This window comes from Aotus nancymaae, unplaced genomic scaffold, assembly GCF_030222135.1.
Source record: "Aotus nancymaae isolate 86718 unplaced genomic scaffold, 86718_ANA_hifiasm-v0.15.2.pri h1tg000064l_0, whole genome shotgun sequence".
NCBI lineage: Eukaryota > Metazoa > Chordata > Mammalia > Primates > Aotidae > Aotus > Aotus nancymaae.
The window spans coordinates 2357860-2385044 of record NW_026988478.1 but is presented as its reverse complement, the minus strand read 5'-3'; the positions used below and the strand labels follow the sequence as shown (position 1 = coordinate 2385044).

The 27185-nt window shown below is 51.0% G+C and overlaps 2 protein-coding genes and 1 long non-coding RNA gene across 7 annotated transcripts in view; 2 read left to right on the top strand and 1 right to left on the bottom strand.

The window, feature by feature from the left end:
• TMC3 (transmembrane channel like 3) overlaps window positions 1-3805 on the top strand; it is a 40076-nt gene extending 36271 nt beyond the window's left edge. Inside the window, exon 22 of the mRNA XM_012449483.3 lies at window positions 1394-3805. Within this exon, the coding sequence (XP_012304906.2) occupies window positions 1394-2237 (844 nt within the window). The 3' untranslated portion in view covers window positions 2238-3805. The remainder of the gene's footprint in view (window positions 1-1393) is intronic.
• The window catches only part of LOC135270563 (uncharacterized), a 167656-nt gene extending 161509 nt beyond the window's left edge, over window positions 1-6147 (bottom strand). Inside the window, exons 1-2 of the long non-coding RNA XR_010338714.1 lie at window positions 6029-6147; window positions 2115-2311 (exon numbers count right to left, since the gene is read on the bottom strand). This is a non-coding gene — a long non-coding RNA (uncharacterized LOC135270563). The remainder of the gene's footprint in view (window positions 1-2114; window positions 2312-6028) is intronic.
• A 276-nt stretch (window positions 6148-6423) lies between these two features.
• The window catches only part of STARD5 (StAR related lipid transfer domain containing 5), a 43284-nt gene continuing 22522 nt past the window's right edge, over window positions 6424-27185 (top strand). For 4 of the 5 annotated variants that reach the window (XM_064366142.1, XM_064366141.1, XM_064366140.1 and 1 more), the window contains exons 1-4: window positions 6568-6615; window positions 7285-7811; window positions 13237-13354; window positions 14166-14259. In XM_064366142.1, the coding sequence (XP_064222212.1) occupies window positions 7515-7811; window positions 13237-13354; window positions 14166-14259 (509 nt within the window). In that variant the 5' untranslated portion in view covers window positions 6568-6615; window positions 7285-7514. Of the gene's footprint in view, window positions 6616-7284; window positions 7812-13236; window positions 13355-14165; window positions 14260-27185 lie in introns of all 5 variants that reach the window. The other variant, XM_064366143.1, reaches the window with a different exon arrangement.

The following is a 27185-nucleotide window of genomic DNA, read 5'->3' as shown; positions in this document are numbered from 1 at the left end:
GGTGAAGGCCTCAACAGCTTCAGGAGGCCAACGCCATTAAATTCTAGTTCTTCCAAAAGGCATGGGGTCAGGAGACTGTGACAGCTGGTACTGAGAAGAAATGGAGGCGGGGTGGGGGTGTCAGTTTGTCTAACAGGACAAATTCTTCCTCCTAGGCTATCTGCCATTTAACCTGTAAGCAAACCTTCCAGCCAACCTAGGATAAACATTTTTTTAGCCTAAGAAAATAACTGTTTATTTTTTAGTTCCACACTGGCCACATTATTGGCAAGATCTTGCATATTTTAGCTGTAGTCTGGTCAAGTTATTGGCAAGACCACTTATGCATTACATGGGGTCAAAGAAAGCAGTAGATCCCTGCTTACTTTAATGGAGGTAGGACCCCTGGAAAGATGAAGGGGATAGACCTGTACTGGCCCAAACTCATACGGAAAATTATATTTGATCTGAATGTAGTGCAGTGAAAGCAATATAGATAAAATACAGGGGCTCTCATGTTTTTAAGCTAATGACTAAGTTAGCAAAGAACTTGAAGTCTTATTATATGAGGAGTTGTCTGCATGTCTCTGTGAGGTCTTGTCAGGGAGGGAGGATCCAGACACTCCTTGGGAGCCACTGGGGGTCAAACCAGAGCCACCATACAGATTCAAGTCTTTATCAGGAAGAACTTTTTTTTTTTAAGATGGAGTTTTGCTCTTGTTGCCCAGGGCTGGAGTGCGATAGTGCGATCTCAGCTCACTGCAACCTCCACCTCCAGGTTCAAGTAATTCTCCTGCCTCAGCCTCCCAAGTAGCTGGGATTACGGGCATCTGCTGTATTTTTAGTAGACATGGGCTTTCACCATGTTGGCCAGGCTGGTCTTGAACTCCTGACCTCAGGTGATCCACCTGACTTGGCCTCCCAAAGTGCTGGGATTACAAGCTTGAGCCACTGCCCCTGGCCAGGGAACAATTGTTTAATATGTATAACTCCTCTCTACCCACCAGTGGAAACTCAGAGAGTGCTTGAGAAGCCAGACAGCTGTATAGCAGAGAGGACGAGAAACCATGTTCCTAACATGTGCTTCATCGACACCAGTCCCACTCTGTGACTCTTGACACAAAGGAGACTCCGTGATGAAATACACTAACACAGCACCCCCTCACTCTGCATTCACCATGGAGACTCATGATGCACATCACTGATTTAGGGTTCTGAAAATTCCAGCGGTAAAGCACACTGGTTAGCCCAGTCCTCCAAATGGCTCTGTGCACACAATCCACAGAATACCCATCAATCATTTGGAACCAGGCTCAGTGAAAATGCTCAGGGAACCACTCACAGCTCACAGCGGTCAGGTGTGGGGCTCTGAGACCACCAAGACCACAGCTACTTAACTGCCTCTGTGTTACAGGTATCCGCGTGGTCTGTGTGCGAGCACCAGCGATCTTCACAAGAACAGATCGCGCACACCTACGACGTTTACAAAGCACATTGAAGATGTCCACTCAGAACCTCTCTTCCGAAAAGACTTTCAGCAGATCAACCCTCCTCACCGTGGACCAGGGGCCTCGACTTCGGTGGCACAGGGTCCCAGGCCCCACGCCCCCAGATACTATGTCATTAATGAACGTGACTCTTACAAGAGAAAACATCTAAATGTCTGGCCAGAAAGACATTTCAAGATAGATGCTTCAGGTGACATTGTGGAGCTGTACCCCAGGAACGTGCGACAATATGAATCCTGGGTTCCCCACCAGCCTCGCTCCCCACAGCTGAGTGAAGAGGAGGAGGAGACGCCGAGGAGGGACTGGATCAAACGGTCTCTTCCCCCACGCTCCCTGACGGACCTCCGTGGGGCTCCTCATTTTTATATTGGGGAGTGGTCCGAAAGTCAGACCCTGGCTCCCGAGCACCAGGGGAGGATGCACTACAAGCCGTGGAAAGATGATTTTGAGGGTCACCTTGACAGGCCCACCTATGTGCCCAAAAAGCCACGCTGGCATAATTTCCAATACCCACAGCCCCCTCTGAAGCCCAGAGGGATGCTCAGGTTCGAGCCATCCCTCACGGAATCTGACTCCGTGTCGGCGGCATCCAGCAGTGACCAACAGAACAGCGGCGCTGACCAGTACCTGCAGGTCACCCACAGCCAGCGCAGGTTCCCGAGGTCGGGGGGCCAGCCCGGCAGGAGGAAGGCCACGTCGAGGCAGGAGCTGACCATGGATCTGGACGACTTGATTTGTTCAAACGTCTAAGCTTCCTCCAGTGTCCGCTTCCCAGAGGTCAGGTCCCTGTTGGAGTGCTGGGCCAGCATATGGCATCTCCCTTTCTGGAAAAAAGAGGTGAACACGTGTTAGAGACCCGAGGGGCACGGCCGCGGCTGCTGGCTGAGGTCCTGAGGCTGATGGCTACAGCTACCTAGTCTACGGCTACTGTTAGCCCAATCTATCCGAGTTAGGCGGCACGGAAGTGTGTTACCAGCAGCGAATCATCACGCGTCTGCAGCTACCTGAGTCCTCGCCTCTCCGAAGAAAGAATTTGGCAGAGGAGCACAAGACAGAGGACAAGACAGGACAGACCGAGGCACGTTTTAGAGCAGGCATGCAAGTTTACTGAAAAGCTTTAGAACAGGAATGAGAGAACGTACACCTGGGAGAGGGCCAAGCGGGCGACTTGAAAGCTGGAGTGCAGTGTTTGACCTTTGACCTGGGGTTTTACACGCTGGCTTTGCTTCCGGGGTCTTGTGTTACGTCTCCCCTGATTCTTCCCTTGGGTTGGGCTGTCCGCATGCGCAGTAGTGGCCTGCTAGCGCTTGGGAGGGGAGCATGCAGTGTGCTTAGTGGAGTTGTGCACATGCTCACTTGAGGTTCTTCCCTGACCAGTGGAAGGCTCCATATTGTCTTTTAGTGCGCGTGCTTGAACCCACTGGCTCAACTCCTGAGATCTTACCAGGAAGCTGCTGATTACCAGTTTCAGGTTTTTTCTATTGGGAGACGGTCGTTCTCTGGTGCCAGCTGTGACCAATTATTATTTTAGAGAGACAATTTACAGCCACCTGACCATCAGCTGATGGTCACCTCACTCCTGGGGCTTGTCTGCTCACATCTGACTGGATACCCAGTGTAACACCTCCACACATGAGCAGATTGTTTCCGTGGGGCTCTTTGCATCCAGAAGCACATCAGGCCATCATTTCAATGAAACTCAGTGCTTTCCTCCTTTCGGGTTGACCACAAATCATAGGGCAAGCCAGAGATCTCATCCTGCCTCCTGAAGCCTCACCTGAGATATCTGAATGAGATGCGTGAACTGTTCTCCTTCAACAGACAAAAGTCATCTTTTCTAATAGGCACCCCAAATTAGATGCCACCCTTAATGATATTACAATGCTTAGTTTGTAGGAATATTCAGTTTAGTAAAGACAAAAGTAACTACATTTATTGAGAACTTATTTTACTCTACTTACTGGGCAGTATGTCTATTAATGAGTCACGACACGGAGATTGGAAGTAATGCATGATTTATCCGTAAGGTTTACTGGTTTGCTTAACTGGGAAAAATGAGAACCAAGCCAACCTCAGGCCCAGCTGGAGCCAGGGCATTAGAGCACCCTCAGGAATCTCTTTTCACCTCTCTGCTCTATTTCTATGTTTGTTGACCTTATTTTCTCCTACTGCCAACAGACTTCCTCCTTGTAGTCAGTGGAGAAGGAATTCACAGTCACAGAAAATGCCAGGTTTACAATATCCAGCCAATAAGCCCAGTGGGAAGAACAGTGCTGTCTCTCCTGTGCCCCCTGCCACTTTCACATTATCTTCACCTTTATGGGCTGATGCCCTTGGATCCTTCTGTGGGCATTCTGCAGGGTTTGGGCAGCAGTGTGTTCAATCCACCATGGTTAACCAGGAACACATCCTGATTCAAACTTTCGTAACTCTTTTCACTCTAAATTATAATTGTGTCTTTTAAATATTTGTCTCCTCCACCAGATTGTGTATCTGGAGCAAGAATGGTGTTGTATTCATTCTGATCCTCAGTAACTGACACTTAGATATTGTATTCGTTTTCTATTACCGCATAACAAATTTAGTAGGCTTAAAAGAATGCAGACTTAGCATCAGTTTCCATGGATCAGGAGTCCAACCCAGATTAGGTAAGTCCTGAGCTCAGAGTCTCACTAGGCTATCATCCAGGTGTCCACCAAAGCTGACATCCCATTATTGTTGGCAGAATTCATTTCTTTGAGGTCCTAGGACCAAAGCCCCCCACTCCTAGAGGCTGCCTGCATTTCCCTACCACAAGGCCTTCTCCACAACACGGCTGTTTGCATCTTCAAAGCATGAGTATCACTTTCCAATGCACAACACAGCTCACATGCACTCTGGCACTTACTGTTGGGTTTAAACAAGTTTAAAAGACATAGAACAGTGCAAAGTCTACTACTGTGACAAGCGTCAATATTCCTACTGTGAGGGTCAACAACCGTCAGGATTGAAATTTTATTTCCATTTAGTCATTTTGTTATTATTAATAACAGAAAATATTAGATATAGTCAAAGCCCACTCTATCCCCACACAAAGTCTCATTCCCTTCACACTAGCAAGAGTTTGGAGTACATCCATTGATCAATTGTTTATAGTTTTATGTATTCTGTGTGTAAGTATATATGTACAAGCATCCATAAACAAAATGTAAACACATCTTAAGTAAACACTATCATATTGCATGTATTATTGCATATATTTATGTTTTTTAGCTCTAGCAAAAAAATACAGATCAAACTCATTTATTATAACTGTGGCACAGTATTTCATCATATGAATAAACTATATATTGATCCATTTTTTTTACTGATGGACATTGAAATCATTTCCACTTCTTTGCTGCTGAAAATAAAGTTGCACTAAACATCTTTTATATGTCTGTCTTCATGTATCTTCTTAGCACACACATGTACCAGTGTTTACTTAGAAGTGAGTATCGGTCCTCTTAAAAGAGAAATCCATAGCTCATAAGAGATGAGCATGTTCGTTTTCACTAGCAGCTCCTTTATTAATCCTCACGAATCCAAACGTCTGCGCACACTTCCTCCAGATCATGACGGGGCTATTTCCTTATAGCCTCACCAATGCCTTATAGCGTCACACTATATCATTTTTCCCAATCTGATGAAAAAATTATACCTGCTTATTTTAATTAACCTGCATTTGTGATTGTTATCATCTCTCCCTAAGTCAACTGGTCATTTGCATTTCCTCTTCTGTGAACCGACTGCCTATTCAACACCTTTGCTCATTTTTCTACAGACATCAACAACCATGGCTGTGAAAAGGAGCTCATAAAGCTACCGACAAAAGCACCATACGCTAATCAGTTATCCCTTTCCCTTCCCTGAACTCTAGCTGTTGTCTAAGTTGCAGTAACAAAAAGCTATAAACCTACTCTGTGAAAATGCCTTTGCATAGCTGTGGTTTCACAACATCGCTTTGCATTTTAGTAACAATCCATGGGGGTGTACATTTCTGCCTTTAGTCAAACTATTATTGAGGACATGATCCACAGCATCATTAAAATCTCTCCTAACAACACCTACATAACAAACGCCTCTCAAGTCTCAGAGATCAGACTTGTATTCATTAAAGAGTGAATTCCTTTTGAGAAGAGTAGCTAGGTAAATATCTTAGTAACCTCAGGAAGCTTCCTTTAGTCACTCCTTTTGTCCCAGAATTCATGAGTGTCAGGAAATTTAGAGCAAAGTTTTCTGCACATCTCTAAAAGACTAACTTCCTTTGTGGCGTGATCTCGGCTCACTGCAACCTCCGCCTCTCGGGTTCAAGCAATTCTCCTGCCTCAGCCTCCCGAGTAGCTGGGACTACAGGCGCGCGCCACCATGCCCAGCTAATTTTTGCATTTTTTAGTAAAGACGGGGTTTCACCATGTTGGCCAGGATGGTCTCGATCTCTTGACCTCGTGATCCGCCCGCCTCAGCCTCTCAAAGTGCTGGGATTACAGGCGTGAGCCACCGCGCCCGGCCTAGAATATTACCTCTAATGCAAATCGCACCAGCGTCCCGCAGGCTGAAAGCCTCGGCGCACTCAGGACAAGAGTCCCCGCTTCTTAAACAAACAGTGGACCTCGTCCGCGACCTGGCCCGGCCCTGCGGGTCTCAGCTGTAGCCCCGGCGCTCCAGAGCCCCTCCCACAGCTGGCCAGGAACCAGGCGGACAGCAGGACCTTACCAGGCGCGCCCACGGCGTCCGAGACCCGCCCAGGCGCTGAAGCAAACTGGAGAGCCTGGCCCGGCAGTCTCCGCTCCTGCCAATCTCAGTGAGGGGCGGGACCTGTCTGAGGGCCTAGACCAATTCGGGAGCGGGGGCGGGGCCCGCCTGAGGGCCTGGACCAATTCGGGAGCGGGGGCGGGGCAGGAAGCGGGACTACAAGTCTCGCTCAGAGCGCGAGCTTCCAGGCTCTCCGGATCCAGCGCGGCTGCTCCTTACACCCGCGACCCCGCAGCCAAACGCAGCTCTCGGCGCCATGGACCCGGCGCTGGCAGCCCAGATGAGCGAGGCTGTGGCCGAGAAGATGCTCCAGTACCGGCGAGACACAGCAGGCTGGAAGATTTGCCGGGAAGGCGTGAGTGAGGAGCTGGGCGGGAAGGGGTCGCGGAGACTGCTTCGTGGGGCCCGGGTCCCCAGAAGCCCCCAACCTCCTCTCCTCCCCGTTGTTTTCTGCACCCCAATCCCCTGGACGGGATTGAAAGGGATTCCAATGGGGATTGTTTTCTTTGAAAAAAAAAAAGATTGGGCCTGTTAGGCTCACATTGACTTCAGGTGGTATCTGTTCCTTTGACTCAGTGCCTTGCCCGAGGTCAAAACTGGCTGATGAATGGTGTTTAGGACTGGAACCCGGAACACCTGCCTCTAAAGCCTTTACTCTTCCTTACAGCATGAGCCCCTCTCTTTGTCCATGCCAGAGCACGGGAGTAGTTTTGCTTACTTGACACTTGTGACTTTTAACAAGTAGCCCTGGGTTGCTCAAGGAAACAAAATGCATGGTGGCTTTTAAGAGAATTTGAAAACCACCCACGGCTCTTGGAATCAGCCAGTCAAGATCTTTTTCTTCATTACGTTCTGCTGTGAGGACAGCTTTGATTAGTCCCAGCTTTTCCTCGTATGGGTTGCGCAGCCTTGGAGAGTCGAATCTCTTGAGGCCTCTGAGCCCTCTTCTGTAGAACAGGGGACTAAGCCAGGTGACCAGAGCCCTTCTAGCTCTAAAATTCTGTGGTTCTGTGCCTTTTGACAGAATGGAGTTTCAGTTTCCTGGAGGCCATCTGTGGAGTTTCCAGGGAACCTGTAAGTGCATGCCTCGTTCAAAGCTTACCAGAGATGCCGCAGCCTTCCTGGTATCTTTATGGGTTTGCCTCCTAAAATATTCAAATCAACCCTTCAACCCTGTGATCAACTGTCCTGCAGAAAAGCCTTACTGTTTTTAATGAAATCACTTCCAGCAAAGCGTATTCTTGTGAAAATTTAATGTCCATTTCTGAAGGCCCGAAGGGAGGTGGGGCTAATAACTTTCAGTCCCTTCCCTGCAAGCCTGTCCTGAAGAGCAGTGACAGACTTCTCGAGTTTATATACAATTCCAAGATAAACAAGTTTATTGATGCTTTGGGGTGTAATTCCTTTTTGTGCTCCAGGTACCGAGGAGAAGGCATTGTATTTGGGACACCAGAGGAGGTGTGGGACTGTGTGAAGCCGGCTGTTGGGGGCCTGCGAGTGAAGTGGGATGAGAATGTGAATGGTTTTGAAATTATCGAAAGCATCACTGATGTAAGTCTTTCCAAGCACGTTATCTCTAGATAGTCTCTGGGCCCTGCTACAATAACTTCCTCCCATTTCTTCTGGAAGGGTCCGTGATACAATAAGCACCTCCCATTTCTTCTGGAACGGTCCGTGATACAGTAACCTCCTCCCATTTCTTCTGGAAGGGTCCGTGATACAGTAACCACCTCCCATTTCTTCTGGAAGGGTCCGTGATACAGTAACCTCCTCCCATTTCTTCTGGAAGGGTCCGTGATACAGTAACCACCTCCCATTTCTTCTGGAAGGGTCCGTGATACAGTAACCACCTCCCATTTCTTCTGGAAGGGTCCGTGATACAATAACCTCCTCTCATTTCTTCTGGAAGGGTCCGTGATACAATAACCTCATCCCATTTTTTCTGGAAGGGTCCATGATACAATAAGCACCTCCCATTTCTTCTTTTGGTGAGCAGGTATGTGCTGCAAACGCAGGCTGCCCACTGCTTGCAGCATTGGAGACCTGCCTCAGCCCAGGTGTAGGTGGGAAACCTCATGACTCAGAGAGGCAGAGAAGCCGTAAACAGAGCCAAAATGAGACAGCAGCAGCAGCGAATGAAGATGTGTAGCGTGCACATGGGCTCTGAGGATACTGAGATGGTGCCTGGATTCAGCCTGTCAGCTCTTGTTTGAAATGCTGCCCCTTGATGTCAACATAAGAATGAATTGAGAGAGCTCTAGTGGGGGAGTCAGGATTCTTTGCCAGCTGGGGGTTGTTCTAGGTGGCAGTTTCTGCATTGCAGTTTCTTCGCTGGCAAAATGTGTGTCAGCTGGACTAGCCCTGTCCAGAACTTTGATTGGTGGCCACAGAGCATTTGAAGGTGGCCAGTTTAAGGACATGAATTGTTTTATTTAATTTTAATTAGACTAAATGTAGATTTAAATAGCCACGTGGAACTGTCAGCTACTGCATTAGTATGGATCTAAATGAGCCTGCCCTGGTGGTGTCCTCTGTAGCTTTAAGATCCCCACCTCATTTTGATTACAGAAGTTCATATTAAAAAGTCGTAGCCAAAACTAATGAGAAAGTTGCCTTGGGGAAGAGTTGCTGACCTGTTCAGTTTGAATGGTGTCCTGATTTTGACATTTGTGGACTAGCACCCTCTGGGGCGTTTACAGAGATGGTGTTGTGAAACCCCATGCAGCTGATGAATCTGAATCTGTAAGAGCCAGGTGTTCTTAGAATTCTTGACCAAGAATTCACATTTCAGTTCGTTCCCAGTTGATTATCCCGGGAGTTTGTCACTGCTTTCTGAAGGATGAGTCGCATATCTCCGGGGTATCAAAGGTGAGTTTAGGTCCTTAATGGTCAAAGCTGACATTGAATCACTTAGTGAGGAGACTTCTGTGTTTCAGTCCTTCTTTAATCTCTCTGATAACTTGGAGGGGAGAGTCTCAGGTGCTGATATTCCTTTGTCACCTGATTAACACTTGCTAATCTCGTTTATATGAAATAGGCAGCTGGCCTCAGGCTCAAAATTAGAATCTAATGATCGTTGTGTAGATATTTTGCAGTCGTCTTTAATTTATGGCAAGTGATACATTTTTTCATTTCTGTAAATAGCTTCCTGTTAAAACCAACTTATATAAGTTGTAAAAAGTGAGCACATTTAGAGAACAATATTAAGTGAACAACAGGATAGGTGATGCTGGAGAGAGAGTAACAAAGAAGGTAGTGTGCAAATAATTATACACAAATGATTGAAGTTGAGGAGACATGGGTTAATGCCCTTAAAAATGCAGTAACAAGACTGTATTCAAGAGATTCTCCTGCCTCAGCCTCCTGAGTAGCTGGTACTACAGGTGCCCACCACCACACCTGGCTGATTTTTTTTTTTTTTTGTATTTTTAGTAGAGCTGGAGTGTCGCCAGGCTGGTCTCGAACTCCTGACCTCAGGTGATCTGCCCACCTCATCCTCCCAAAGTGCTGGGGTTACAGGCGTGAGCCACTGTGCTGGGCCAAATGCCTACATCTTTTTTAGTATGTTTACACTTGTCTCGATGCCGTGGCTGGGGGGCCATGAGAGAGAATGGAAGACTAGAAAGTAACATGATACCTGAGCTATCATAGTAATGATTAAATGATAAGCACTGTCGTTTACGGAGTCCTTATACTGTGTTCCAAGTTTGGAGCCCTGCAACTGAAACCCTGAAGGAAGGAAACAGTTTGGCAGGTAAAGAGCTGTGTCAGATGTGCCCAGGCTCACAAGGTAACATGTGCCAGAGCAGGAGTTGAGAGCCAGCTGGTGACCAGCTCTCTAGACTCCCATGCTTGGAGGTGCCACCTCTGCTTTCACCCCAGCTTTATTTCTGGGTCCCTGTGACCTGATCCCTCAGAGGCTCCATAAGACAGGTGATATGGTTTGATCATTGTTACTTTGCAGCCACTTCCCGTTCCCCGGGTTGGCAGGACCGCAGAGAACTGGGTGTTCACACCTGTGCTAAATTCTACTTTAGTGCCAGCTGTGCTTGCCTTTTTCATCAATTTGCCTGTGGAGTTGGGTCAGTGAAGCTGGTAGGCTCTCCCTCCTTCTCCGGGCACCCTGATTTGTCTCTGGGGGCAGCATACCTGTTCATTGTGTGGGGCTGCTGCACTAGACGACACAGGACCCCTGGCACCCACTTCCCTGAAGCCTGGGCCAGTAGCAGCCCCATGTGCTTCCCTGACTCCAGTTATCCCCTGGTATGAGGGTCTTCACCCTTTTTGCTTACATACTTCGACAGATTTTTGAGAAATTATACATCATCCTCACACATCCAGTTGACATTTATTAATAACATTTAGTTGACAACTAAATTTTCATAAGTTGCAAAGCGTGTCATTTTTGACATGTAAAAAAGTAAAGCTATTTTAGATGTATCTAAATAATATATACATTTTTATTTACTGTTATCCATTTTTAAAATATACAAGCAACATTTTTTAAATAGTCAGAATTTGCATAGCTGTTTTCCTGGAACTTATATTTCCATTCCATGTAGCCCTCTGAATTTCATCCTAATATAATACATGTTTACTCTTGGAAGTCGTCATCTTGCATCATAAATATGCATAGAGTTGGAAATTTTTTAAATTATGTATTTCCTGTAATCATGAGACTAATTATCTTTTTAAAAATCTGGATTGAGGTATGAGTGTAATTCATTTAAATAACATGATTATATTATAAATTCTGATAAATGTGAAAAGTAAAACATTTTGCATCTTTGGATAAGATGAATGGGAGCTCTTTTTTCTAGTTAACTCGTAAGTCCATGAAAAGATATGAACTTTTCGGTAGACAGCTGCAAAGTAGAGGGGAAGCACAGGCTATTGGTGAGCTCAGGTTTACAAAAAAGCGGAGAATTGCCAAGTAATCGCCCGTTATCATTTAGTGAAACAATGAAAATGTGGAGAAAGGGCTCTTCCTTAGAGACTGGCATTTCTCAGCATGATTTTGGCAACTCCCAAATATCCTAATTATAAAATAGATAGATGATGGATAGCTAGGTGGATGGATGGATAGGACACAGGGCTGTGCCATGAGTGTGTTGCGTTTATGACATGTGTTGCTGTTGGCTTCAAAATTTCTTTCCAAAGTCGTCTTCACCTTAGTTTCCAGACACTGTACCTCAGGAATGATGCATTTGGGGACAGTCATCAGGGGTGGAAGCGGTATAATTTTTTTTTCAAATTTTTCGTCACTTCTACCATTACTATTACAAAATATCAGAATATAGAAATGGCAAAATTGCCTTGTTTCTAACACCAAGTTTTGGAATATGCTTAAGAAAGGGGAAAACATGAAATTCTAACACCAGAATGTAGTGCCTTGATTAAATATTGCAGCCAGCACTCCCGATTGTCCCTTTGCCACCTTGGAGGATTTTATGCGGTGGGACAATTCATGATAGGATGACTCTGAATGAATGGGGCTGTGCTGTGCTTTTCTTCAAGTGGGAAAGGAGCCCTGCGTGCAGGTGCAGCCTGTTCCCAGGCAGTAGAGTCATCTGGAAATCCATTCCCATTGCACCCATTGAAAAGTGCTCAAGGGCCCCTAGGGATCTCATGCTCACTTGAAGGTCAATTTCCTGAGGCCAAAAGTGTCCCTGCTGAAAGGTTTCTCAGCAACACATGGTGCCCCAAGTCTTAATACCTGAGGGGAAAGGCGAAGAGGTAGAGATCTTTACCGGTCCCTCTAACCTACCCCGAGACCTCCCCCCAGGACCGTGCCATCGCAGGCCTGGCTTGTACTTCTCCAATGTGACCTCAAGAGAGCCTGGGCCGCACTCTCCTGCAGGATGGGATGAATGGGAGGAAGCCCAGCATCCTTTGTTTATAAAATGGGAGTGTGGACTGCTGGGGTATGCTGAGATTGAGTGAGTTTCAAGGTATTCCCTCCCAGGGTTGGGACTGTGGTGAATTGAACAGTTGTTCCAGGCACAACATAGGAGGCTGAGCAAGTGCAGGGTTAGCTCTGAAAAGGAGTGGCCTCTCTTGCCTCTTCCTAGCCCTGACCTGTTCAAATCCCATCTCCACCATGAGCTTCGTGCTAAGTTCCTTAATCTCTCCAAGTCACAGTTTCCTCACCAGTAGGAAGGATTAATCATACCTATTTTGTTTTGTTTTCTTTCTTTTTTTTTTTTTTTTTTGAGACAGAGTCTTGCTCTTTCGCCCAGGCTGTAGTACAGTAGCATGATCTCAGCTCACTGCACCCTCTGCTTCCCAGGTTCCAGCGACTCTCCTGCCTCAGTCTCCTGGGTAGCTGGGGTTACAGGTGCACGCCACCATGCCCGGCTAATTTTTGTATTTTTAGTAGAGACAGGGTTTTGCCACGTTGGCCAGACTGGTCTCAAACTCCTGACCTCAAGTGATCCACCCACCTCAGCCTCCTAAAGTGCTGGGAAGACAGGCATGAGCCACCGTGCCTGGCCTAATGATACCTATTTCTAAAGGTTAAGGGACAACTGAGAGCTTTGTCCAGCCAAACTCTTACTAGATGCTCAATAAATGACACCTCTTATGGTCACTTGTGAGACATGGCCTCGGCATGGCACTGGTCTGCAGCTAGACAGCTGTGGGCAGCCTGTGTCACAGCTCTCGTCTTATAAACTGGGTGTACTTCCGTGACACTCAGCTCCTGGGAAGACTTGATCTGGATCTTAACTGTTTATAGTGCCTGTAGTACTGACAGTCCTGGTACCTTTCCCAGCCCTTGAGGGGGTGGGGTGGGAGTTGGAGAAGATGTCTGGCCAGCAGTCACAGCTGCGTGCTCCTTACTGTTTATTTATAGTGCCTGTACTACTGACAGTGCCTACTGTCAGTCCTGGTACCTTTCCCAGCCCTTGAGGGGGTGGGGTGGGAGTTGGAGATGTCTGGCCAGCAGTCACAGCTGCACGCTTCTCTGGTTTGGCAGACCCTGTGTGTAAGCAGAACTTCCACCCCCTCAGCTGCCATGAAGCTCATTTCTCCCAGAGACTTTGTGGACTTGGTGCTAATCAAGAGATATGAGGATGGGACCATCAGTTCCAACGGTGAGTGATGCCCGGAGGAGCTGCCACACCTTCCCGCAATGCTGGGTTTTCTCTTCTGCACCCTTCAGTTCCTTAAGGAAAGCCAAGCAACCAGACATCACCAGAAATTCACACTCTGAATCCCCTACCTCGCCTGGTCGGGTTTGGGAGGATTCAGGGCCATGGGGGCCTGAGGCAAGACAGTTCACATGCCAGTAATTTTATTAAGTCACGGTTTTGCCAGTGCCCCTGTTTATTTCTGCGATGCTCGTGGTGTGTGCTGTAGACATGTGGGTTAGTTGGACGGCAAACAACCTGTGTGCAGAATCTAGGGCTGTGTCATCTTGAGGGTTTTGGTGCTGTCCACTCCCTTAACACCCAGCGAGGGGCAGAGCTCCTGCCTCTGCACAGCCCCTGCCGTTCCTCCAATTCTTCTACATGGGAGAGTTGGTGGATCCATCCGTGCCTCTCCTGGCTGAGATCTGAGAGAGGCACCTGCCTCCTCTCACTCCCAGACCTTGTGTTCTAGAATGTTCTTTTCTCTGACACTCTCGGCAAACTTGGGAAAGCTGTGTGCATGTTTATGCATGAATGTGTATGAATGTGTGTGAGTGCAAGTGTGTGTGTGTGCATGTATGAATTTGTGTACACGCATGTGAGAGTGTATTTGTGTGCATGAGCGTAAAGGGCAGTAGGGTGGGAGTAGGGGGAACTTGAGCCAAGAGGCAGGACTCCCTCTCAGGCTGCGGGTAGTCACGTCTGTGTGCTCTATGGCACCCCAGGGGCGGTGACCTGTCTGAAGTTGTAACTCGTCGTCTGCATTGTCTTCCAGCCAGCCATGTGGAACATCCGTTATGCCCCCCGAAGCCAGGTTTTGTGAGAGGATTTAACCATCCTTGTGGTTGCTTCTGTGAACCTCTTCCCGGGTAAGGATAATTTCCTGCATTGAGGTACATGGCTCGGATCTGACTGTGGCTTCCCTGTGGACCTTCTGTGAAAAGGAGCACTTTGGTCACGATTCATAAGAAGAAAAATGCCTTACAGCTCTTTAGATTATGACAGTACAGAATGCTTTCACACATCTGTGACAGAATGCTTGTCACATCTGTGACATCATACACGAAAGTGCCTGGTACACGGGAAAGAATTGAGAGGCGTTACTCTTATTTTTGATGCAGGAAATTTTCCCTGCAGCCTCCAGCTTAGGTTAATGTCATGGTCCATTTAGCAAATGAGGACACTGAGGTTTGGGGACTTTAAGTGATGTGTGTGGAGTCAGAAGGCTAGGAGTCTGGCAGGGCAGGGCCTGTGCTCTGAGACCTCCCTGACTACCCCCAGCCAGCCAGGAGCAGCTTTGAGAATAGCTGTCCCCACCCCACATTTCATACAGTGATCATTTCTCCTCAGTAACAAACGTGGCGGCGCTCAGGCCTAATGGGCAGTGCGGAGACCACACTGTAATCAGCCTCTGAATCAAGCCCAGGCACCCTCTGTTCCCATTTTGCCACAGATCTTGGTCAGGCTCTTACCAGGAACTTTCCATGTAATGAATTACCTGAACGTTTCTAGTTTATCCTGCAAGTTGACAGCAAAATAAATTGTGCCTCGCAGGTGTGTCCCAGTGTTCCCTGCAGTCTCCGTACAGATGCCTGGAGGGAAGGGGTCTGAGCCTCTACCACATTGTCCCAGGAGGGTGGACCTTGGTGCTGTGGGATTTTACCAAGCCCAGACCTAGCACGGTTATGTTACCCTCTTTGCTAAGCTGGCTTTTCAGACATCATGTGAAGTCTTTTCTTAGACGTAACAAAATTTTGAGCTTGAAAATAGCACAGCTGTGCTCTACCACACACATATACACACCTGCATTCAGTTTCAGTTTCCCCAATAGATAGGTGCCTGGGATCCCTGCCCTGAGCTCATTTCCTTGTCCTCTCCCTCCTGGGAGTCAGAAGCTAAGATTCACCTTTCAATGGTGCCAGGTCTGACAGAGAGGAATTTTCAGAATAAGAGGCAGAGCCCTTCCTTCTTGGAGGCTGAATCCCATTGCTGTCTTCTTTTGGGTGGAATCCCTCATGCCAGGTAGCAAAGGTATCACATGGATTCTTTTTTTTTTTTGTGACAGAGTTTTACCGTCACCCAGGCTGGAGTGCAGTGGCTTAATGTCAACTAACTGAAACCTCTGCCTCCCAGGCTTAAGCAATTCTCCTGCCTCAGCCACCCAAGTAGCTGGGATTACAGGTACCTGCCACCATACCTGGCTAATTTTTTGTATTTTTAGTAGATCCAGGGTTTCACCATGTTGGCCAGGCTGGTCTCGAACTCTTGACCTTAGATGATCCTCCTGCCATGGGCTCCCACAGTGCTGTGATTACAGGCGTGAGCCACCCTGCCTGGCCTGATTGCATGGATTTTGCTGATAGGGTGGTTGGGGGTCCCACAAAACCCTGCCAATATGAGGGTTTTAACTCAAGTGTTGACTTCCAACTCCTGTCCACTTGATTAAAAACATTGTGTGTTCTCAGTAAAGCCTCCTTCCAGAGCCTGCTGCATACAGTTATTCTCATGAGGCTGTGGATCTGAAATCTGTGACGATGATTCACTGTTATTCTGTGAAGATAGGCCTGTTCTGCACACTGGATTCAGCAGACAATAATCACAGCAGCAGCAGCAAACACTAAACAGCACTACTGTGTGTCAGCCACTATTCTAAGCACTTTATATCAATTAACTATTTTCATAATAACCCTGAGGCATTGTTATGATCCTCATTTTTAAGGTAAGAATGGTGGGTGCACAGAGAGGTTTAGTAACTTACCCAAGGTCACATAGCCAGCAAGTAAGAGGCCACAGTCTAAGTCCGGCCATCTGGCTCCAGAATCTGGGCTCTTAACCCAGATATTGATGTCTCAACAGCTAGAGTGTCCGCCCTCTTGGAGCTTAGATTCCAATGAAGGCAGGAGGAGACAGACAAAACACAAATTTAAGTAGTTCTATCTCATGGATGCTCTCTTAAGTATCAGATTTTAAGTGCCTTGGGGAAAACTGAAGCCAGATAAAGGTGCCAGGGAAAGGTGTGAGTGGGTCATCTGGGGGTTTCCCTAATAAGACCTTTGAGCAGAGCACAAATGCAGGGAGTCTTGGGCATGTTGGTGGAGTGAGCATGGCAGGGAGGTGAGCAGATGTAAAGTCCCAGAAGTGGGAGCAGGAGCTGGGGGCAAGAGCAGAGCCTTTAAGGAACAGCACAGAGGGAGGTGATGTGTTAGCGAGGGGTGCGGCTGGGACATTCAGCCTTTGAGCACTCTCTTCTGAATAAAATGGGAAGCCACAGGGGAGGCCTGAGCAGGTCATCCTCTGACTTTGGTATTAAGTGCAGTGATGCACCTAGAATGGAAGAGGCTGTGAGCAGGGAAAGAAGAGGACTCATCGGGGGTTGAGGTGGTGTTGGTTGCATTGAGGCCAGAGGTGGTGGTGGCTGCACTCCGAGTGTCTGCAGTGGGCGGGGGAGAGGTGTTCTTGTTCTCAAGGTGGAGGAGCCTGTATTTGTGGTTGAAGCAGCATGACTGTCATTTATGGAGCACTTGCTCTGTGCACAGAAGGATGCTAAGTGCACTTCACGCCTCCTTTCATTAAATCCTTCTAGCAACCGTAGCGGATGCCTTCATCCCAGCATTTTCTGCAGGGAGACTGAGTGACCTACAGCTCCTCTGTGCCCCCTTTTGCCCTTTCTGTTGTCACATAATGGTGTACATGCAAGAGTCACCACTCCCCAAGGCCACTGTGATGAAGAGAGTTTGTCCCATCCCACGCAGCCTCTCTTGTGTTCCACCCACCACAAAGCCCAGTCCCCACCCAGAGGGAAACATGATCACAGAGTCTCAGGTCTCACTCACCTGTTCGTGTTTCCAAAGAGCTGCTTAGAGGTGACGGGGGCTGGAGGAGGAGCAGGGAGGAAGAGAAGGCCCTAACAAAGGTGGATGGGCAGGGTTTGGAGGCGGGGGAGAAGGGAGAGTGCAGACGATGCTGAGGCTCTAAGACAGCAGGAAGTCCCCATCCCACGGAGTTCACCCTCTTTGGGGAAGCAGGGCATAAGCAGAGGAGAAAAGCCACAGCCCTGAGGGAGCACACTCTCTCGCGCCTTGTGGATCTGATTGCTCCAGCCTTGGTTGTCCTTCTGTATGACTTGGGGAATAGGATTCTTTCTTTTGTTTTTTTTTTTTCTGAGATGCAATTTTGCTTTTGTCGCCTAGGCCAGAGAGCAGTGATGGGATCGTGGCTCACTGCAACCTCTATCTCCCAGGTTCAAGCAAGTCTCCTGCCTCAGCCTCCGGAGTAGCTGGGATTACAGGCGCCGGCCACCATCCCCCTTTAATTTTTATATGTTTAGTAGAGATGGTCTTTCACCATGTTACCCAGGCTGGCCTCTAACTCCTGACCTCAGGTGATCTACCTGCCTCCACCTCGCAAAGTGCTGAGATTACAGGCATCAGCCACTGTACTCTGCCCTAGGCAGTGGCATTCTAAAACGTCTCCAATTCCAAACCTGTAGCCTGCATGATGACAGGAAACTGATGGGCAGGCATGGTGTTACCTGGTGAGGCTGAGACTGTGGGCAGTTGCATTTCTGATGGGCAGGCACAGTGCTACCTGGGGTCCCTGGTGAGGCTCAGACTGTGAACAGTGGGCAATTCCTGGAGAGGCTAAGACTGTGGACAGCTCCATTTCTGATGGGCAGTCACAGTGCTACCTGGGGTTCCTGGTGAGGCTGAGGCTGTGGACAGCTGCATTTCTGATGGGCAGGCATAGTGCTACCTGGGATTCCTGGTGAGGCTGAGGCTGTAGACAGTTGCTTTTCTGATGGGCAGGCATAGTGCTACCTGAGATTCCTGGTGAGGCTGAGGCTCTGGACACTTGAGATGGGCAGGCACAGTGCTACCTGGGGTCCCTGGTGAGTCTGAGGCTGTCAGCAGTTGAGATGGGCAGGCACAGTGCTACCTGGGGTCCCTGGTGAGGCTGAGGCTGTGGCCAGTTGAGATGGGCAGGCACAGTGCTACCTGGACTTCCTGATGAGGGTGAGGATGTGGACAGCTGCATTTCTGATGGGGAGGCACAGTGCTACCTGGGGTTCCTGCTGTGGCTGAGACTGGACAGCTGCATTTCTGATGGGCAGGCATAGTGCTACCTGGGGTTCCTGGTGAGGCTGAGGCTGTGGACAGCTGCATTTCTGATGGGCAGACACAGTGCAACCTGAGGTTCCCAGTGAGGCTGAGGCTGTGGAGAGCTGCATTTCTGATGGGCAGGCATAATGCCACCTGGGTTCCTGATAAGGCTGACGCCGTGGACAGCTGCATTTCTGATGGGCAGGCACAGTGCTACCTGGGGTCCCTGGTGAGGCTGAGGCTGTCAGCAGTTGAGATGGGCAGGCACACTGCTACCTGGGGTCCCTGGTGAGGCTGAGTCGGTGGACACTTGAGATGGGCAGGCACAGTGCTACCTGGAGTTCCTGGTGAGGCTGAGGCTGTGGACACGTGAGATGGGCAGGCACAGTGCTACCTGGGGTCCCTGGTGAGGCTGAGGCTGTGGACACTTGAGATGGGCAGGCACAGTGCTACCTGGGGTCCCTGATGAGTCTGAGGCTGTCAGCAGTTGAGATGGGCAGGCACAGTGCTACCTGGGGTCCCTGGTGAGGCTGAGGCTGTGGCCAGTTGAGATGGGCAGGCATAGTGCTACCTGGACTTCCTGATGAGGGTGAGGATGTGGACAGCTGCATTTCTGATGGGCAGGCACAGTGCTACCTGGGGTTCCTGCTGTGGCTGAGACTGTGGGCAGCTGCATTTCTGATGGGCAGGCATAGTGCTACCTAGGGTTCCTGGTGAGGCTCAGGCCGTGGACAGTTGAGATGGGCAGGCACAGTGCTACCTTGGGTTCCTGGTTAGCCTGATGCTCTGGACAGTTGGATTTCTGATGGGCAGGCACAGCGCTACCTGCGGTTACTAGTGAGGCTGAGGCTGTCGACAGTTCCGTTTTTGATGGGCAGGCACAGTGCTGCCTGTGGTTCCTGGTAAGGCTCAGGCTGTCGACAGTTCCGTTTCTGATGGGCAGGCATAGTGCTACCTGGGGACCCAGGTGAGACTAAGACTGGGGATAGTTGAGATGGGCAGTCACAGTGCTACCTGGGGGTCCTGGTGAGGCTCAGACTGTGGACAGTGGGCAGTTCCTGGTGAGGCTGAGACTATGGGCAGTTGCATTTCTGATGGGCAGGCACAGTGCTACCTGGGGTTCCTGGTGAGGCTGAGGCTGTGGAGGGCTGCATTTCTGATGGGCAGGCACAGTGCTACCTGGGGTTCCTGGTGAGGCTAAGGAAGGGGACAGTTGAGATGGACAAGCACAGTGCTACCTGGGGTTCCTGGTGACGCTGAGGCCGTGGACAGTTACATTTCTGATGGGCAGGCATAGTGCTACCTGGGGACCCAGGTGAGACTGAGGCTGGGGATAGTTGAGATGGGCAGTCACAGTGCTACCTGGGGGTCCTGGCGAGGCTCAGACTGTGGACAGTGGGCAGTTCCTGGTGAGGCTGAGACTATGGGCAGTTGCATTTCTGATGACAGGTACAATGCTACCTGGGGTTCCTGGTGAGGCTGAGGCTGTGGAGAGCTGCATTTCTGATGGGCAGGCATAGTGCCACCTGGGTTCCTGGTAAGGCTGAAGCTCTGGACAGCTGCATTTCTGATGGGCAGGCACAGTGCTATGTAGGGTCCCTGGTGAAGCTGAGGCCGTGGACACTTGAGATGGGCAGGCATAGTGCTACCTGGGGTCCCTGGTGAGGCTAAGGCTGTGGCCAGTTGAGATGAGAAGGCATAGTGCTACCTGGGGTACCTGGTGAGGCTGAGGCTGTCAGTTGAGATGGGCAGGCACAGTGCTACCTGGAGTTCCCGATGAGGGTGAGGATGTGAACAGCTGCATTTCTGATGGGCAGGCATAGTGCTACCTGGGGTTCCTGGAGAGGCTGAGGCTGGGGACAGCTTCATTTCTGATGGGCAGGCACAGTGCTACCTGGAGTTGCCGATGAGGGTGAGGATGTGGACAGCTGCATTTCTGATGGGCAGGTACAGTGCCACCTGGGGTTCCTGGTGAGGCTGGGGCTGTCAGCAGTTGAGATAGGCAGGCACAGTGCTACCTGGGGTCCCTGGTGAGACTAAGGCTGTAGATAGTTGCGATGGGGAGGCACAGAGCTACCTGGGGTCCCTGGTGAGACTGAGGCTGTGGACAGCTGCATTTCTGATGGGCAGGCATAGTGCTACCTGGGGTTCCTGGTGAGGCTGAGGCTGGTGACAGCTGCATTTCTAATGGGCAGGCACAGTGCTACCTGGAGTTGCTAATGAGGGTGAGGATGTGGACAGCTGCATTTCTGATGGGCAGGCACAGTGCCACCTGGGGTTCCTGGTGAGGCTGAAGCTGTGGACAGCTGTATTTCTGATGGGCAGGCACAGTGCTACTTGAGGTCCCTGGTGAGGCTGCGGCTGTGAACAGTTGAGATGATTAGACATAGTGCTACCTGGAGTTTGTCATGAGGCTGAGCCTGTGGACAGTTTAGATGGGAGGCACAGTGCTACCTGGGGTTCCTGGTGAGACTGAGGCTGTGGACAGCTGCATTTCTGATGGGCAGGTATAGCACTAACTGATGTTCCTGGTGAGGCTCAGTCTATCGACAGTTGAGATGGGCAGGCACAGCGCTACCTTGGGTTCCCTGTTAGCCTGATGCTGTGGACAGTTGGATTTCTGCTGGGCAGGCACAGCGCTACCCGGGGTTGCTAGTGAGGCTGAGGCTGTCGACAGTTCGATTTCTGATGGGCGGGCGGAGTGCTGCCTGTGGTTCCTGGTAAGGCTGAGGCTGTGGACAGTTGAGATGGGCAAACACAGTGCTACCTGGGGTTTCTGGTGAGGCTGAGGCTCTAGATAGTTACATTTCTGATGGGCAGGCATAGTGCCACCTGGGTTCCTGGTAATGCTGAGGCTGTGGACAGCTGCATTTCTGATGGGCAGGCACAGTGCTACCTGGGGTCCCTGGTGAGGCTGAGGCTCTGGACACTTGAGATGGGCAGGCACAGTGCTGCCTGGGGTCCCTGGTGAGTCTGAGACTGTCAGCAGTTGAGATGGGCAGGCACAGTGCTACCTGGGATCCCTGGTGAGGCTGAGGCTGTGGACAGTTGAATTTCTGATGGTCAGACAAAGTGCTACCTGGGGTTCCTGGTGAGGCTGTGGCTTTGGACAGCTGCATTTCTGATGGGCAGGTATAGAGCTATCTGGGGTTCCTAGTTAGGTTGAGGCTGTGGACAGTTGAGATGGGCAGGCATAGTGCTAACTGGGATTCCTGATGAGGCTGAGGCTGTGGACAGTTGAGATTAGCAGGCACAGTGCTACCTCGGGTCCCTGGTGAGGCTGAGGATATGGCCAGTTGAGATGGGAAGGCACAGTGCTACCTGGGGTCCCTGGTGAGGCCGAGGCTGTCGACAGTTCCATTTCTGATGGGCAGGCAGAGTGCTACCTGTGGTTCCTGGTAAGGCTGAGGCTGTGGACAGCTACATTTCTGATGGGCAGGCACAGTGCTACCTGGGGTTCCTGGTGAGGCTAAGGCTGTGGCCAGTTGAGATGGGAAGGCACAGTGCTACCTGGGGTCCCTGGTGAGGCTGAGGCTGTCAGCAGTTGAGATGGGCAGGCACAGTGCTACCTGGAGTCCCTGGTGAGGCTGATGCTCTGGACAGTTGAGATGGGAAGGCACAGTGCTACCTGGGGTCCCTTGTGAAGCTGAGGTTGTGGACAGTTGAGATTGGCAGGCACAGTGCTACCAGGGGTTCCTGGTGAGACTGAGGATCTGGACAGTTGCATTTCTGATGGGCAGGCACAGTGCTACCTGGGTTCCTGGTGAGGCTGAGTCTGTGGAGAGTTGCATTTCTGATTGGCAGGCACAGTGCTCCCTGGTGTACCTGGTAAGGCTGAGGCTGTGGACAGCTGCATTTGTGATGGGCAGGCACAGTGCTACCTGGAGTCCCTGGTAAGGCTGACGCTCTGGACAGTTGAAATGGGAAGGCATAATGCTACCTGGGGTCCCTTCTGAGGCTGAGATTGTTGACAGTTGAGATGGGCAGGCGCAGTGCTACCTGGGGTTCCTGGTGAGGCTGAGGCTGTAGACAGCTGCATTTCTGATGGGCAGGCACAGTGCTACCTGGGGTTCCTGGTGAGACTGAGGCTGTGGACAGTTGCATTTCTGATGGGCAGGCATAGTGCTACCTGGGATTCCTGGTGAGGCTGAGGCTGTAGACAGTTGCTTTTCTGATGGGGAGGCACAGCGCCACCTGAGGTTCCTGGTGAGGCTCAGGCTATGGACAGTTGAGATGGGCAGGCACAGCGCTACCTTGGGTTCCTGGTTAGCCTGATGCTGTGGACAGTTGGATTTCTGATGGGCAGGCACAGCACTACCCAGGGTTACTGGTGAGGCTGAGGCTGTCGACAGTTCCATTTCTGATGGGCAGGCAGAGTGCTGCCTGTGGTTCCTGGTAAGGCTGAGGCTGTGGACAGCTGCATTTCTGATGGGCAGGCACAGTGCTACCTGGAGTTCCTGATGAGGGTGAGGATGTGGACAGCTGCATTTATGATGGGCAGGCGTAGTGCTACCTGGGGTTCGTCGTGAGGCTGAGCCTTTGACAGCTTAGATGGGCAGGCATAGTGCTACCTGGGGTTCCTGGTGAGGCAAGGGCTGTGAAGAGTTGCATTTCTGATGGGCAGGCACAGCACTATCTGGGGTCCCTGGTGAGGCCGAGGCTGTGAACAGTTGAGATTGGTAGACATAGTGCTACCTGGAGTTCGTCCTGAGGCTGAGGCTGTGGACAGCTTAGATGGGCAGGCACAGTGCTACCTGGGGTTCCTGGTGAGACTGAGGCTGTGGACAGTTCAGATGGGCAGACACAGTGCTACCTGGGGTCCCTGGTGAGACTGAGTCTGTGGACAGTTCAGATGGGCAGGCACAGTGCTACCTGGGGTTCCTGGTTAGACTGAGGCTGGGGATAGTTGAGATGGGCAGGCACAGTGCTACCTGGGGTTCCTGGTGAGGCAGGGGCTGTGAAGAGTTGCATTTCTGATGAGCAGGCACAGCGCTACCTGGGGTCCCTGGTGAGGCTGAGACTGTGGACTGTTGAGATGGGCAAGCACAGGGCTACCTGGGGTTTCTGTGAGGCTGAGGCTGTATACAGTTGATTTCTGATGGGGAGGCACTGTGCTACCTGGGTTCCTGGTGAGGCTGAGGCTGTGGACAGTTGCATTTCTGACGGGGAGGCATAGTGCTACCCGGGGTTCCTGATGAGGCTGCGGCTGTGGACAGCTGCATTTCTGATGGCCAGGCCTTGCGGTTCCTGATGAGACTGAGCCTGTGGACAGTTGAGATGGGCAGGAATAGTGCTACCTGGGGTCCCTGGTGAGGCTGAGGATGTGGACAGTTGTATTTCTGATGGGCAGGCATTGCGGTTCCTGATGAGGCTGAGACTGTGGACGGTTCAGATGGGCAGGCACAGTGCTACCTGGGGTTCGTGGTGAGACTGAGGCCATGGACAGTTGCATTTCTGATGGGCAGGCATAGTTTTACCTTGGGTTACTGGTGAGCTGAGGCTGTGGAGAGTTCCATTTCTAATGGGAAGGCACAGTGTTACCTGGGGTTCCTGGTTAGGCTGAGGGTGTGGACAGCTTTATTTCTGATGGGCAGGCACAGTGCTACCTGGGGTCCCTGGAGAGACTGAGGCTGGGGATAGTTGAGATGGGCAGGCACAGCGCTACCTGGGGTTCAAGGTCAGGCTCAGGCTTTGGACAGTTTAGATGGGCAGGCACATTGCTACCTAGGGTTCCTGGTGAGGGTGAGGCTGTGGACAGCTGCATTTCTTATGGGCAGGTACAGCTCTACTTGGGATTCCTGGTGAGGCTGAGGCTGTGGACAGTTCAGATGGGCAGACACAGTGCTACCTGGGGTCCCTGGTGAGACTGAGTCTGTGGACAGTTCAGATGGGCAGGCACAGTGCTACCTGGGGTTCCTGGTTAGACTGAGGCTGGGGATAGTTGAGATGGGCAGGCACAGTGCTACCTGGGGTTCCTGGTGAGGCTGAGGCTGTGGACAGTTGCATTTCTGATGGGCAGGCACAGTGCTACCTGGGGTTCCTGGTTAGGCTGAGGCTGTGGACAGTTGCATTTCTGATGGGCAGGCATAGCACTAACTGCTGTACCTGGTGAGGCTCAGGCTATGAACAGTTGAGATGGTCAGGCGCAGTCCTACCCGGGGTTACTGGTGAGGCCGAGGCTGTCGACAGTTGAGATTGGCAGGCACAGTGCTACCTGGGGCTCTTGGTGATGCTGAGGATGTGGATAGTTTAGATTGGCAGGCATAGTGCTCCCTGGGGTCCCTGGTGAGGCTGAGGCTGTGGACAGTTGTATTTCTGATGGGCAGGCATTGTGGTTCCTGACGAGGCTGAGACTGGACAGTTTAGATGGGCAGGCACAGTGCTACCTGGGGCTCTAGGTGAGGCTGACGCCATGGACAGTTGCATTTCTCATGAGCAGGCACGGTGCTATCTGGGGTTCCTGGTGAGGCAGCGCTTGTGGAGAGTTGCATTTCTGATGGGCTGACGCAGCACTACCTCGGGTACCTAGTGAGGCTGAGGCTGTGGACCTCTGCATTTTTTATGGGCAGGCACAGCGCTACCTGGTTCCTGGTTAGGCCAAGGCTGTGGACAGTTGAGATGGGCAGGCACAGTGCTACCTGGGGTTCCTGGTGAGGCTGAGGCTGTGGACAGCTATATTTCTGATGGGCAGGGAAAGCGCTACCTGGGGTCCCTGGTGAAGCTGAGGCTGTTGACAGTTGGGATGGGCGGGCACAGTGCTCCCTGAGTTTACTAGTCAGGATTTGGCTGTGGACAACCGCATTTCTGATGGGCAGGCACAGTGCTACCTGTGGTCCCTGGTGAGGCTGAGGCTGTGGACAGTTGAGATGGGCAGGCACAGTGCTACCTGGAGTCCCTGGTGAGGCTGATGCTCTGGACAGTTGAGATGGGAAGGCACAGTGCTACCTGGGGTCCCTAGTGAGGCTGAGGCTGTCAGCAGTTGAGATGGGCAGGCACAGTGCTACCTGGAGTCCCTGGTGAGGCTGACGCTCTGGACAGTTGAAATGGGAAGGCATAATGCTACCTGGGGTCCCTTCTGAGGCTGAGATTGTTGACAGTTGAGATGGGCAGGCGCAGTGCTACCTGGGGTTCCTGGTGAGGCTGAGGCTGTAGACAGCTGCATTTCTGATGGGCAGGCACAGTGCTACCTGGGGTTCCTGGTGAGACTGAGGCTGTGGACAGTTGCTTTTCTGATGGGCAGGCATAGTGCTACCTGAGATTCCTGGTGAGGCTCAGGCTATGGACAGTTGAGATGGGCAGGCACAGCGCTACCTTGGGTTCCTGGTTAGCCTGATGCTGTGGACAGTTGGATTTCTGATGGGCAGGCACAGCACTACCCGGGGTTACTGGTGAGGCTGAGGCTGTCGACAGTTCCATTTCTGATGGGCAGGCAGAGTGCTGCCTGTGGTTCCTGGTAAGGCTGAGGCTGTGGACAGCTGCATTTCTGATGGGCAGGCACAGTGCTACCTGGGATTCCTGGTGAAGCTAAGGCTGTGGACAGTTAAGATGGGCAAGCACAGTGCTATCTGGGGTTTCTGGTGAGGCTGAGGCTGTATACAGTTGCATTTCTGATGGGGACGCACAGCGCTACCTGGGTTCCTGGTCAGGCTGAGGTTGTGGACAGTTGCATTTCTGATGGGCAGGCACAGTGCTTCCTTGGGTTCCTGGTTAGGCTGAGGCTGTGGACAGTTGCATTTCTGATGGGCAGGCATAGTGCTACCTGAGATTCCTGGTGAGGCTGAGGCTGTGGACAGTTGAGATTAGCAGGCGCAGTACTACCTGGGGTCCCTGGTGAGGCTGAGGCTGTGGCCAGTTGAGATGGGGAGGCACAGTGCTACCTGGGGTTCCTGGTGAGGGTGAGGATGTGGACAGCTGCATTTCTGATGGGGAGGCACAGCGCCACCTGAGGTTCCTGGTGAGGCTCAGGCTATGGACAGTTGAGATGGGCAGGCACAGCGCTACCTTGGGTTCCTGGTTAGCCTGATGCTGTGGACAGTTGGATTTCTGATGGGCAGGCACAGCACTACCCAGGGTTACTGGTGAGGCTGAGGCTGTCGACAGTTCCATTTCTGATGGGCAGGCAGAGTGCTGCCTGGGTTCCTGGAGAGACTGAGGCTGGGGATAGTTGAGATGGGCAGGCATAGTGCTACCTGGGGTTTCAGGTCAGGCTCAGGCTTTGGACAGTTTAGATGGGCAGGCACATTGCTACCTCGGGATCCTGGTTAGCCTGACGCTATGGACATTGGATTTCTGATGGGCAGACACAGCTCTACCTGGGGTCCCTGATGAGGCTGAGGCTGTGGACAGTTGAGATGGGCACACATAGTGCCACCTGGGTTTCTTGGTGAGGCTGGGGTTGTGGACAGTTGCATTTCTGATGGGCACGCACAGCAGTACCTGTGGTTCCTGGTGAGGCTGACGCCATGGACAGGTGCATTTCTGATGAGCAGGCACGGTGCTATCTGGGGTTCCTGGTGAGGCAGCGCTTGTGGATTGTTGCATTTCTGATGGGCTGACGCAGCGCTACCTCGGGTACCTAGTGAGGCTGAGGCTGTGGACCTCTGCATTTTTTATGGGCAGGCACAGCGCTACTTGTTTCCTGGTGAGGCCAAGGCTGTGGACAGTTGAGATGGGCAGGCACAGTGCTACCTGGGGTT